The sequence below is a fragment of the Rhipicephalus microplus genome, chromosome X (assembly GCF_043290135.1).
Source record: "Rhipicephalus microplus isolate Deutch F79 chromosome X, USDA_Rmic, whole genome shotgun sequence".
NCBI classification, from domain to species: Eukaryota; Metazoa; Arthropoda; class Arachnida; order Ixodida; family Ixodidae; genus Rhipicephalus; species Rhipicephalus microplus.
The window spans coordinates 474,645,022-474,659,834 of NC_134710.1; the positions used below are offsets into that span (position 1 = coordinate 474,645,022).

Genomic DNA, 14,813 nt, shown 5'->3' on the forward strand with positions numbered 1-14,813 from the left:
TCGACAGGCGCACGAGAGAGACAGTCGGCGTCGGAGTGTTTCTTGCCGGACTTGTAAATGACAGTAATGTCATATTCTTGAAGTCTCAGGCTCCATCGTGCGAGGCGACCTGAAGGGTCCTTCATGGTGGCTAGCCAACACAAGGCGTGGTGGTCGCTCACAACTTTGAAGGGCCTGCCGTAGAAGAGGTAGGGGCGAAATTTCGACGTAGCCCAGATGATGGCGAGGCACTCCTTTTCTGTTGTGGAAAAATTGGCTTCTGCTTTGGATAGCGATCGGCTGGCGTAACTAATAACCCTTTCAAGTCCGTCAGCCCTCTGCACAAGAACGGCGCCAAGACCTTCGCTGCTTGCGTCAGTGTGTATTTCTGTCTCGGCGAATTCGTAGAAATGGGCAAGTAACGGAGGCGTCTGGGGGCGATTTTTAAGCTCCTGGAAAGCGTGTTTCTGCAGCGTTTCCCACTTGAACTCCACGTTGGCCTTGGTAAGGTTAGTGAGAGGATCAGCGATGCGGGCGAAGTTTTCCACGAACCGCCTATAATAGGCGCACAGGCCCAGAAATCGGCGCACCGCCTTCTTGTCAGTGGGCGGCGGGAAGTCGGCGATGGCGGCTGTTTTCCGTGGATCGGGACGAACTGCAGACTTGCTAATAACGTGCCCCAGAAACAAGAGCTCTTCATACGCAAATCTGCGCTTTTCTGGCTTCAGTGTGAGTCCGGACGTCTTGATGGCTTGAAGTACAGCTTCAAGGTGCCGAAGATGCTCGTCGAAACTCGAGGAAAACACGACGACGTCGTCCAAGTACACAAGGCAAGTCTGCCACTTCAATCCTGCCAGTACTGTATCCATAACGCATTAAAAAGTTGCAGGTGCTGAGCAAAGACCGAAGCGCATCACCTTAAACTAGAAGAGGCCATCCGGTGTAATAAACGCCGTCTTTCCTCGGTCTCTTTCGTCGACTTCGATTTGCCAATAGCCAGTCTTGAGGTCCATTGACGAAAAGTACTTGGCGTTATGGAGCCGATCAAGTGCGTCGTCTATTCGTGAGAGAAGATGCACGTCCTTTCTTGTGATTTTGTTCAGGCGGCGATAATCGACGCAGAAACGTAGGGTCCCATCCTTTTTCTTCACTAACACCACGGGGGATGCCCATGGACTCTTGGACGGCTGGATAATGTCATCCCTCAGCATTTCATCAACTTGTTTCTTCATGGCCTCACGTTCTTGCGTCGAAACCCTGTATGGACTCTGACGAAGTGGCCTGGCATTTTCTTCGGTTATCATGCGATGTTTCGTGATTGGGGTCTGCCGAATTTTTTATGACGACGAAAAGCAATCTTCGTATTGCAGGAGCAGGGCCTTGAGCTGTTCTTGCTTATGGTTCAGAAGTCTGGGATTGACATCGAAAGCTTTGGAAGGGGCTTGGTTCCTCTGAGCCGGTTCTGCATAATCGGCGAGGGCGAAAGCACTGGTGGCTTCGACAATTTCTTCGATGTATGCGACCGTTGTTCCTTTGTTCACATGTTTGTACTCATTGCTGAAATTCGTGAGCATAACCGTTGCTTTGCCTCTCCGCAGCTATGCAATTCCTCTTGCGACGCAAATATTTCGTGTGACCAACAGATGCTTACTGCCTTCAACGACGCCTTCCAAGTCAGGTGATTTAGAAGCACCGTCTTAAATAATGACGCTTGAGCGAGGCGAAATGGTGACTTGTTTTTCCAGCACATTCAAGGCATGGTTTCCTGACGGCGTGCGCAGCGGTAGTGCTTCTGTCGATAACGTTTTCGACTTTGTTTTTAGGTTGATGACAGCACCATGGAGGAATAAGAAGTCCATGCCAAGGATGACATCTCTCGAGCAACGCTGTAGGACTACGAAGTCTGTAGGATAAATACGGCCGTTAATGGTGACTCTCGCTGTGCAGATTCGTGCAGGCGTTACGAGATGACCTCCGGCTGTGCGGATTTCAGGGCCTTGCCAAGCTGTCCTAACTTTATTTAACTTCGCGGCGAACGACCCACTGATGACGGAGTAGTCAGCTCCAGTATCGATGAGAGCGGTCACACTGTGGCCATCGATAAGAACGTCGAGGTCGCTAGTTCGCCGTCACGCATTACAGTTAGGGCGTGGCGTCAGGTCACGGCTGCGTCGGCTTGTTCCGCTGCTTTCATGTTGCGTCGTCAGGTCACCTTCGGTAGGTGAGGTTTCGCCGTCAGGGCTTTGCCTAGTTCGCGTTGTGTCCGGAAAGCTCCGTCGCGGCGGCGTCGTCGTCGGAGGGTCTTCGGTAGTTCGTCGCACAGCAACCGCACCTCCATCGGTTGCTGCCCTTAGGTTCCCGGATACGGGCTAGGAGACCGGCCACGCGTTAGGCCAGAGTACTGCCGGTGGTGCGGCGATGGCGAACGGGAAGGACTTCGTGGTGACCATTGAGTTCCTGTCAGGTAGTCAGCGATGTCACGTGGTCGTTCTCCTGGCTGTGGATGCGGTGCATTGACGGCGAAGCCACGCAGTCCCATCTGTCAGTACTGGCAATGGCGGTATGTGTGTCCCGCCTCGCCGCAGTGGTAGCAGAGCGGGCGGTGGTCAGGGGTGCGCCAGACGTCAGTCTTCCTCGGTGCACTTCGCTGGGCCGCTGGCGAACAGTATGACGTCGGTGGGGGTGGTGGCGGCGGTGGCGTCTGTCGACGGAAGTGCGATGGAGCGGCATTTTGGCGTGGACGGGGAGGAGCGTTGTGGCGCACTGCAGCAGCGTAGCCCATAGCTTCCAGCTCGGGCAGCGGTGCTTGGGGAATTCAAAGCGGTTGCCGAACTTCTTCTCGCACAATGTCGGCGATCGAATCCAATTGAGGCTGCGCCGAAGGCAACAGCTTGCGCAGCTCTTCCCGCACGATCGCTCAGATCATTTCACGCAGGTCTTCGGAGTTACTGACTTGAGCAGCAGCGCATTCTGGAGTCAGGCGACGATTATACTGTCTGGTCAGCATGTCCAGGGTCTTTTCGATAGTGGCCGCTTCGGCTACAAATTCTTGGACGGTGTTCGGTGGATTTCTCATCAGTCCCGCGAAGAGCTCCTGTTTGACCCCTCGCATGAGGGAACGAACTTTTTCCTCCTCAGGCATGTCTGGGTCAGCGTGACGGAATAGACGGGTCATTTCTTCTGTGAAAATGGCGACATTTTCATTTGGTAGCTGAACCCGGGTCTCTAATAAAGCAGCGGCCCTCTCTTTGCGAGCGACACTCGCGAACGTTTGCAGGAATGCGCCGCAGAAAATATCCCACGCTTGGAGCGTGGACTCCCGATTTTCGAGCCAGGTCCTTGCGGTGTCTTCCAAATAGAAGAACACACGACGGAGCTTTTCATCATGGTCCCAGTTGTTGAGGGCGGCCACACGGTCGTATGTTTCTAGCCAGGACTCCGGGTATTCGAACGATGACCCATGGAAAATTGGTGGTTCCCTGGGTTGATGCATGACTATCGTGGTCTGGGACGCTGCGGTTGTCATTGTCGCTGCAGTCGCGGTCATGGCCTTGGTCTTCCGCGCCTTGTCTTGAAGAAGCCCGTACTCCGGTGGTAACCCTTGCTGTTGGTGGCTTGTTCGCTGCTCCTGGTTGGTGTCGGTTTCTTCTCCGCGACGTGGGCTGGGTTCACGGCTTGACGGGGGCTTCCGGTACATGAACAAAGCAGCACCTCCACCAGATGTCACGGGGTCGTGACGTGGCCGAAGAGGGGAGGCTTTATGTTGGGATTTAACTGTTTATTTGGGCGAACCTGTGCCCAGTAAACAGAAAGTTCGATTACAGTAGCAGTCTTGCGCAGATAGCAGTAAACGGAGCGTCGACCGTCGATCAACTACTGACAAGCGGCGAAGCGCGTCGGCATTTATACTCTTGCCGTTGAATGTTCTAGCGTTATCGCTGGCGGTGGCGTAGGTTCCAGAATAAATTGTACAGTTCGCAGAGTAGGCGTTATCTTATCGAAATGATCTACTACAGTCCGGAAAATTCTCGAAAATTGCAGGCGCGGTTTACGCTCAAAATTGTGTTGTGTTTTGGGACAATAACAAAACTTGGGAAATGGAACGTGGCAATGTGTGGGTTTAACATCCCAAAACCACCATATAATTATGAGAGACGCCGTGGTGGAGAACTCCAGAAGTTTTGACCACCTGGGGTTCTTTAACATGCGCCTAAATCTGAGCAAAAGGGCCTTTCGCCTCCATTGAAAATGCAGCTTCCGAAGCCGGGATTCGCACCCGCAACCTGCAGTTCTGTAGCCAAGTACCTTAGCCAGTAGACCACCGCGGCAGGGCCACATGAACCAGCTTATAAATGAGTGAACCCCATCTGAAGTGCTCATGAATAGATATCTCAAGTCTTCAGCTTGACCTTTTGCCGGTTCAGATATATTTTTTAAGCGATGATATAAAAACTTGCTGTGGTGTAGTAATATATAGACTACAAAGAAATAGTGGAAAACTCGTGCGCGTGTTTTGAAAAAGTGGGAAAACGCGGCCTCATTGTCTCATGAAGGCACCACCTCACGATTGAATCAACATGTATTTGGGATGAAATGCCCAAGCGACACTTCTCAAGTTGGGAAGACGAAAAGTGTACGGTCCTCATTTCAGCAGGAGAACACCCCATGCAGTTCTGCCTCTTACGAGCCTCCACAGCGCTGTGGTCTGTTCCTGTAAAGCTTAGTTCACTGCCTGCACCAACCATATTTTTTTCATTTTGCCGTCCTTGCTTTCGCTGTCAACATTATCTAGTACAGGTATTGTCTCTAAATATGTGCAAACTTTTTGGGGGTATGCAATATCAAGAAAAATATTTCCATGCACCAATATTCGCAATTGTGTTGAGGAATAAGCAGGGTCATTTTGTAGCAGATAGTTCAGCTGTGTTTATCGGACAAGTTAATGCACAAATTTACAAAAACACATGGTGACTGGAAGGTAAGGTCATCTCTCTAAAAAAACCAGATAAGAGGAAATTTTCCAGCATTTTGATTGGTAAGTTCTATCAACCTGAAGAAAAGAAAAATTCAAAAGCTATCATTAAAAATTGACTGAAATTAAATGCTATTGGAACACTATAACCACCTTTCAAGAGCATTGTAAAAGAGGTTTAATGAAATTACGAAGACTTAGATAAGATATGAGTGACTTAGCATTGTGCTAACTGCAACAGGTAATGTAAGAAAAAAATTATTTCTGCAGATAGAAAAGTAGGATGTCATGTCCCACTGTCACACAATGAGTTAACTCATGCAAAACTATTAAGGTATTAAAGGGACACTAAAGTCAAATAACAATTTAGGCCAAAGTGATAGCTCTATGTATGACAACGTCTAAAACGACAATGTTGCCATGGGCATGGAACGAGATTGGGCCATGCCGGTGTATGTATATGCCGTTGTGAGAAAGCCCAATATTTCGAGAGGCCCGATGTTTTTGATCAATGGATTTGCGAAGCGGCTATTGGCAGATCCAGGTCGATGAATGCAACCGGGCAAAAAACCGCCTTCATAACTCCCAATGGCCTCTATAAATTTAAAATGCTACCGTTAGGATTGTGCTCTGCACCGGCAACGTTCCAAAGGATGATGGACACCCTGCTGTTCAAAGGGACACTAAAGTCAACTATCAAGTCAACATTTATTGCTGAAATGGCAGTCCAGTGTGTTACTTTTGTGCCAAGGAAGGGCCTATTTTGATATAAAATCTCGCTTTGGTGGCCCACATCGGGTCAGCGCACTTCAAATTACCCGCCTCAAGAAGCGGACCAACCGGTCCGTCTCTTGTCACTGTTGCCATGCATAACGTTGCCCGGCTTTACTGCGCTAGTAGCAGCAGACCAAAAGCAGCGGGAGCCACAGCAGCGAAAACGGCCATTGATCAATTTCTCTGCATTGGCTCCGAGATTGCAGACGCTTTTGTTTCAACTGCGCCCCACTAGATGGCACCACCTGTCCTGTGTAACCACATGAAAATTGAATTTTCGAACCACTCGCGCCATTCCCCAAAGTAACGGCCGGCGGTTCTTTTTTCTATGAATCAAACAGCAACAAACAAGCAGCATTTTATGGCGTCTCTTGATGCACGTAAAGTTCTTTATTTAATGCAGTTAGATTGATTACTAGTGATTAATTGTAGGCAATCCATCTGATGTCATCAGGATCATATTGAAAATGTCCTACTGCGGCGCTTGTGTTCTTGTGAATTTACCTTGATTTCTCGGTAAGTAGGGCACTGTTGTTTATAATATTGTCGTTTTAGGTGTTGTCATACATTGAGCTTTCACTCTGATATAAATTGCCAATTTTCGGGTCTCTACACATACTACAGGAGCTTTGTGCAGAAGTTTGCCAACATCGCCGAGCCCCTTACCCGTTTAACGAAGGAGGATACTCTTTTTCTATGGAGTTCAGAGCAAAGAGCCGCTTTTTTCAGGCTTCAACAGCGCCTTCAGACAGAGCCCCCTTACTAGGCCACTTTGATGAAGATGCTGCCACCGAAATGCACACTGACGCAAGCAACATCAGTCTTAGTGCAGTGCTCGTCCAGTGGCAAGCCGGTGCCGAGCATCCCATTGCTTATGCTAGTCACATTCTGTCATCTGTGGAAACTAACTACTCAACCACGGAGAAGGAATGCCTTGCTGTTATTTGGGCGATATCAAAGTTCCAACCGTATCTGTATGGCCGTCCGTTCAGAGTCATAACAAACCATCATTCCCTCTGTTGGCTAGCCAATCTCAAGGACCCTTCAAGGCGCCTTGCGAGATGCAGCTTGCGGATTCAAGAATTTGTAGTACCAAGTCTGGCCATGGCTATACTGATGCCGATCGCCTTTCGTGCGCTCCACTTGCAATGACGTTGAGTCATGATGATACTGATGGTCGTTTCCTTTGCGCGGTCAGCGAATCCGACTTGGCCCAACAACAGTGGAACGACTCAGAGCTTGGATAGCTTATCAAATACCTTGAAGGCCACAGTTCTGAGTCCGCCACGAGCATTCGCACATTCAGGGTCATTTTGTCTCCTCACCAACATCCTCTACAAAAAGAACTTCAAACCTTATGCGACCGCACACCTGCTCGTCATTCCATCAGCACTACGTGCTGATATTTTATCTACCTGCCACGACGAGCCTTCCTCCGGCCACTTGGAATCGGATCATACCTTGCCCGGATTCGTCCTCGCTACCACTGGCCAAAGCTCACCCAGGATGTCAAGCATTATGTTAAAACGTGTAACCATTGCCAGCGCCGTAAGGCCCCACCTGTGTGCTTTGCTGGTTTATTAAAGCCTGCTACACCATCATCACAACCGTTCGAACAAATCAGCATGGACTTGCTTGGGCCCTTTCGAAGTCACACGAGGGCAACCGCTAGATAGTAGTTGCTACTGCCTATTTGACGAGGTACTGCGAAACAAAAGCCTTCCAACAAGGCACTGTCAATGAGATTACTGATTTTGTCATTAAAAACATTGTCCTCCGCCATGGAGCGCCAACAATAGTTATCACTGAACGTGGAACAGACTTAAAAACCCAACTGATGCAAGACGTCATGACGCTCAGTGGAACGGCTCATCGCAAAAGGACTGCATACCATCCACAAACCAATGGTATGACGGAGAGATTAAACAAGACGCCCGCTGACATGTTATCCATGTACATCAACTGCAATCACAATAACTGGGATGACATTCTGCAATACGCAACGTTCGCTTACAACACTGCAGTTCAGGAGACTACAGTGTTCCCTCCTTTCCATTTGCTTCACAACCGAGAAGCAACAATTGCTCTGTGCCATGCTCTTACCTGACATGACCGGCATTACTACTGATGCAAATGACATTACCCAGCTCACCGACGTGGCCCGCAAGCTTGCCTTCGAGCGGATCCGAAAGCCACAATGCATCAACTCGCTGAGGTACAATTCTCATCATTGCCATGTTATTTACCAACCCGATGATCTAGTGTGGCTGTGGACTCCTGTTTGCCAAAGGGGCCGCTTGTAAAAGCTACTTCACTGCTACTTCGGTCCTTATAGAGTACTACGGCGCTTCAATGATGTCAACTACGAAGTCCTGCTTGAAGACACAGCTCAGCGATCTCGACGTTCCTTGCAGGCGGACATTGTTCATGTACCGAGGATGAAGCCACACTACCTGTGAACCACCTCACACTGCTTCATCATGCGTGTTTGTGCGTGTGCGCAATTACTTTCAGTTTTATTCAGCATTGAGCATCGAGACGGTACTTTTTTTGGAAGTGGCGAAATTCCACGGGCACTAAATGAGATTGCGCAATGCCACTGCCTGTATGTGCCATTGTGAGAAAGAAGAAGAGTAGACGATGAGCTCATGTTTCCAGTGAAAGGTCCGGCTCGACGTCCAGTGCTGTAGACAGAGGTAGCAGTGCCCTACTCAATGAAAAATTATAAATGCATGAGAACACATGCGCAACGATAGGACATTCACAAAATGTTCCCGATTACATCAGAAGTACCACCTACAATTATTAATTAGTAATCAAACTAGCTGCAGTAAATAAAAAACCTTCCGTGCATTGAGAGACGTAATAAAATGCTGCTTGTTCATTTCTATTTAATTCATGAAAAAGAACCACCGGACGTGGGGAATGGCATGAATGGTTCCAAAGTTCAAAGCTCGCCTGGTTAGACTGGACAGGTCGTGCCATCTTGCAGGGCCCAGCTGAACCAAGCAGACCTGCTATATCGGAGGCCATGGCAGGAAATTGTTCGATGGCCGTTGTTGCTACTATGGCTCCCGGCACTTTCATTCTGCTGCTACTAATCGGCGGCTGTGCACCGCAACACTCATGTGAAAGGTTCTACTTGAGGCGGGTAATTTCAAGTCTGCTAAAGCGATGCAGACCATTAAATGTGATATTAATTCAAAATAAGCACTTTCTTGGCACAAAAGTAGCTCTACGAGGTTTCTGGAATATTTCAGCAATCAACATAGACTTATAATATTTTACTTTAGTGTCTCTTCAACTGTGGTGACACAAATGTTAACTTGTGTAGGTGAGAGTGCCGACGATGGGCCTCTACAAATCCTCACACCTTCCTCCTCCAAGTGCTTGCTGTGCTTGTAAAACATGTAGATTAACTTATTGGCACATGCTAACTGGCAATTCTTGTTCACACCAGGTCTTTATTAATAACAAGTACTCACTGATTTTCAAACCAGTTCCTGCCGAATTTTTTGAGGCAGCTAGAGCCCCTAATGTCCCCATAAGGGAAACAATGCAGAAGAGGGCTAGGCTCAACTAACGTGTAACTAGGACGCAGCATTCATGGCAAAAGAGTGCAAACTAACCCACTACCGCACTTTTCTGTATTATAGTGACTTCACCAAACAATGAAAATGCGGCATCGTTATTGCGTCGCTACAAGAGTACCTAGGTGCAATCACTACACTGCAAGATGAAAAGTTTTGGTGCCTATATTTTTCAGTGAGATAATTCAGGTAAATGCCGTACTACATAAGCCTTCGTTCTGCCATGAGATGCTCATGACAGCACAAAAGTAAGTGACATCTAAAACATGACAGATTATCTGATTGCATCATTCTGGCCCTCGAAGCACTAGAAAAACAAAGTCTATGATATTTGCTAAAAAAAAACAAAACAAACCCAAAAAACTCCACAGTCATGATGTATTTCTGGCTCCCTCAATAGCCAACACCAATCTGATCTCGAAAGTGCCAATCTCAAAGGCTGTGCTTTAGAGTCAATTTTTCGTGAATTGCGGCACCTGCATGGCAAGTTGTGATGACATCAGGTACTAAAACATTCAAAGTTGGCACTTGTGTGTCATCGGAAATACTCAAAGCAGCAGCCTGTATGTGACCAATGGAGCCACAGATTACAGCAACCATGGAAACCCCACGATATCACGTGTGAGCACATGACAAGAGGCTCATACCGTGTTGCAACACCAGGGTATGGTAAGAACCAAAACTGGATTTTAAAAACATACTGTAATTACTTTCCCAGGGTACACTCATGCTCAATCAGAACATTTCCTAGGCTGTTGAGGGCTTGGCCTTTCATTTGACAAGAAACAAGACAACAAAAAACTCTTGTGTCTGTACCCCTTTAAAGGATCCCTTAATATTAAGCAAAAAATGCAGGAATCATATTGGGGTACATGAGCAGCACACTTCTTTGCTGCTTCACTTGGCACTGAAAAAACAGTACTAACCGAGCCGGAAACTATGAGGTTAGATTGTGGGTTGAAGTTGCAACAGAAGACATAGTTGCTGTGGCCCTTGAGAGTCTTGAGGCACTTGCCCTGCATTATCAAAAGAGCACTGTCACACGCACTGCATTTTAAATGTTACCACCATAGAAACTCGTCTTGACAACACCATCAATTCTGTGGGCTTACAAATTATCTATGACGACTTGAGCCTCGAGTGGTCATCAATGATTTGCAAGCACACAGAATGCAAGGCACAAGCATCACATGACGAAAAGAGCAACACACTGCATAATGTATGGATTCCCTTGAAGAATGATGCTCGTTTCTTGTGCAGGTAGAAGAGTGCTCGTTTTGCCTGCAGAAGTGCTTTCGAACTAGCTCCACAGAAAATTGTGGAAGGCCTCATACTGGCTGCAACAGTTCAAGCTTCTAGCGCACGCTCACAAAAACAACAAAAATAAGACCACCCACTTGAATGTTCTCTAAATGACGACTTCTTTTCTATGTTTTTGCACTCTGAGAATACATTTTCAGTATTTACACAAAGCTTTCATATTTTGGTTCAGTATCAGTATCCCTTTAGGGACATCTCAATTGAAATCAAGAAGATATGGACAGGACATGTAGAACAAAAGCAAGGTAACTGCTGGACAATAAGGGTAACTGACCGTATTCTAAAAGAGGGAAAACACACGAGTCGGAGACGGAAAGTTAGGTGATTGATTGATATGTGGGGTTTAACATCCCAAAACCACCATATGATTATAAGAGACGCCGTAGTGGAGGGCTCCGGAAATTTCGACCACCTAGAGTTCTTCAACGCGCAACCCAATCTGAGCACGCAAGCCTACAGCATTTTCGCCTCCATCAAAAATGCAGCCCCCGCAGCCAGGAATCTATCCCACAACCTGCAGGTCAGCAGCCGAGTACCTCATCCACTAGACCACCGCGGCGGGGCAAGGAAAGTTAGGTGGGCAGATGAGATTAAGAAGTTTGTGGTTATAACGTGGCAGCAGCCAGCACAGAACCAGGTTCATTGGCAGAACATGGGAAAGGCCTTTGCCTGATAGTGGCCACAGTCAGGCTGATGATGATGTCAGGCAGGTCACTTAGGTACAGAAAGAAAGAAGTGAGCTTATAACAGAATACCGTGAGAAATCAGAAGTAACAGGGACAGTAAGTGATTCACCAGAATTGATGCAGACACATTACAACCTATTTTAGAGAAAACTAGAGATCCAGTCAACTAGGCTGGGGTTTGCGTAAAAGCACGGTCTGTCCTATCCCATTCATCTATCTAGCTGCCTACATCTGGATGCTCTTGTGGTTGTCTACTTGACTCGCTACTGTTAGAACTCCATCTAAGGAAGTGATGGGGACATTCAAATTATTCAATGAATCATGAATCTCTTATGATCAAAGAAATTTTTCGGTCTTTAAAAATCTAGAATTTCAATGCAGAGATGCCAAGAAGCTCTCATGACATTTGTGGGGGTGCTGAAACCCCCTGTAAAGTTGTTTGCGCCACATGGCGCATGTGTCTCGCCCAAAAGCCCATTTCAGGCTACAACCACCAGGCAATGGATGTGGTGTTCGCGTTGAGGACCACTATAGTCATCATCATGTGGTAGCGCTGGCGGTGACTCCCGGCGAAAGCAAGCCTTGGTGGCGGGTGAGAGTTAAGCGAGTCTCTTTCGCGCGTGGCGGTTGCCGCGAACTGTTGTCTCTAGCGTGGGTCCTCGGCGCGTGGCACCGCGGGCCTGCGCGCCGGGGGCCCTCAAGGTAAGCCAAGCGTTGGCGACGCCGCCTTGTGTGTGTTAGTGTGTTTGTCATGTTGTGTGTTTGTCGTGTTATTGTGTAAGATGTCCTAGCGTGTTAATTACAATTGATGCATCGATTCGGCGGACGATATCGTAGTCCAAAAGTAGTTGAATAAATGTATGTGTTTCTTTGTTTGTAGCAACCGTGTCTACTATGTCCTTTCACTCCAAGAGCGTGACGCTGGCTTGCCAATTCGAGACACCACACATTGTTTCTGTGAGCAATACATGCCTGCACATCTGAAAAATCAACAAGGATTGCACAGTCATAAGGGACGCTACGGCCATGGGATACAGACCAGGTCGCATGGAGTTAGAGCCACCCACCAATATGCAATAATGCAGAGAAAGAATGCAGCGACTATGTGAGCAGGCCTACAAAAAAAAAAGATGGGAGGCCATGATCAGTGCTACCTGTTGTACAAACCATGAAATAACCAAAGTAACCATTGCCACCTCTAGCACCATTCAGTGTGCAAGAATCGCTACTGGCTGTGAAGCCCATAGATACTTGCCCAGCCTGCAGCCTCATCAAAGCAAAGCTGGTGCAATGACTATGGCACCTAAATGTTTTACACGAGAGCGTTAGAGTGTACGCTTGCAGAAAAGCCCACCTTGGTCCAAATCAGAAGATTGCCATTTCACCAAGCTACTTCAGGAAAAACATCATTAGGTCGGGTTTGATTGTCAAATGAGTTCACTCATTAAGGTTGATGACAACACAGAACTCTCTATTCATTTGCCAGGAATAAAAATTGTTTCATTTTATAAAGAACTTCATAAAAATTGGCTTTTATAGATTCAGTTATAACAGCATAAAAATACCAAAATCAGCACAGCAGCACGCGAGTGCATGATTAAAATGACAATGAGGTCATAACTTTCCATTGTCCCATGTGACACATACCCACATACCTTGACCCTCAATAAGGAAATACATTCCAGAGAAAATGCCAACGAAGAGTGAAAACAGACCTAGGAAATTTCGAAAGGCGCTGCATCGAATAAATGAGAGAAAGGCATACTGTTATGGGAAACGTGTAGCACCTACAGGTGGCACAACAGTCCACTGCACCATAGGTGTCTCTATGCGAGCGCCCTCTAAGGGTGAGCACAACCACGTTGTCTGCTAGCGCAACCCTCCTTTTCTTGCATCAGCCGGTGGCGGGGCAAGCCTCTACAGCGGTGGCTCCTATTTGCAGTAGGCATGTGCATTCTGCTTAAGCTTGGATATATTCATTCGTTTGCTAGAATAGATGATAACCCCGCCGCAGTGGTCTAGTGGCTAAGGTACTCAGCTGCTAACCCGCAGGTCGCGGGTTCGAATCCCGGCTGCTGCGGCTGCATTTCCGATGGAGGCGGAAATGTTGTAGGCCCGTGTGCTCAGACTTGGGTGCACGTTAAACAACCCCAGGTGGTCGAAATTCCCGGAGCCCTCCACTACGGCGTCTCTCATAATCATATGGTGGTTTTGGGACGTTAAACCCCGCATATCAACCAATCAATTAGAGTAGATGATAAGTGAGAGTAGGTTCAGTGAGGCATCCACTAGTTCGATAAGATCATTATTCTTCAAGTTATAATAGTTGACTACGGCGGGCAATTTCCTGTCGCCTTAGTCTCATTGTCACTGTAAGCCTTCTGTCGTCGCGCTTATTTATGAACAAAGCGGAAAATAAGCGAAGTATGAGAAGGAGATACAGTAGAACCTTGTTGTAACAAAGCGGGATATAACAAACAAATGAATGTAACGAAGCAATTGTATATCCCCTAGAAATCCCAATAGATGCCCATGTATTTAAAACCTCATTATAACGAAGCAAAAACTTCCTCACAATGGATATAACCAACCATCCTTTGCCCACAACAAACACTTACTGATCATTTTCACATACGTCCATTCAATATCTTATAGCACGTGACGGTTTACGTCTCATCACGGCTGCGGTTATTCAAAACTCGTACCTTTGTAAACTCGCCACCGGGAGCAGTCTGCAAACACGCGCATGGGTGTGAGTCTCCCTACCTCCCCTTTCCTCAAGAATTAATGGACTCGCCCGCGTATTAACTCGCTGCGAGTGTGCACGCCAGCCAACCTCCCCTCTCCTGTAGAACTCGTTGACCCGCCCGCACATCTGATCTCCTTCTCCTGGTCCCTACCAAGCTGCAGAAATTAGGCGCCTTCTTCCTTTTCTAAGAACTACCGCCACTTCCTTCTCCCCTTCAGTTCCACACTGGGACGGCGGAGATGGTGGCTTTGTTCCTTGCCGTCTGCTGTGGAAGAGCAACACCACCTATATTAGTTTGCGCCACCAGACACAAGATAGACAACAGCAGCGGCAAACGTAGGCGCAAAAATATAGCAATTGAGTAGAAGTCGGCAATGTCGAAACCCATTGAGTCCGGCACCGAGAAAAAAAAAGTAGTAGAAGATTTCGGCGATATCACCAGTGAGGGTGCCGCGGGTGCCCAGGCCCAGATGTCGTGGGACGCTCTCCTTGACACGGATATTGTGCCTAACTGCGACACTTTCTGCACGTCAATCGGTGCTGATGCCGACTCAGTGACAACAAAAAAGTTGTCAGATGCAGAAATTGTGCCCACGGTGACAGGGGTTCATGACAACAGTGACGAACGTGTCGACACCTCGGAGCCTAATGTTGAGTTCCAACGTACCAACGCCCGCGCAAGCGCTGAATGTGACAGGCATGCTGCGCCATTTCTTTGGTGCTTACGATGGCGATGAAGACTG

At 47.7% G+C, this 14,813-nt stretch overlaps 1 protein-coding gene across 3 annotated transcripts in view; it reads right to left on the reverse strand.

The window, feature by feature from the left end:
- wds (WD repeat-containing protein wds) overlaps positions 1 to 14,813 on the reverse strand; it is a 180,005-nt gene that overhangs the window by 99,943 nt on the left and 65,249 nt on the right. For all 3 annotated transcript variants that reach the window (XM_075881426.1, XM_075881425.1, XM_037413056.2), the window contains one exon: positions 10,242 to 10,331. In XM_075881426.1, coding sequence (XP_075737541.1) covers positions 10,242 to 10,331 — 90 coding nt within the window. The remainder of the gene's footprint in view (positions 1 to 10,241; positions 10,332 to 14,813) is intronic.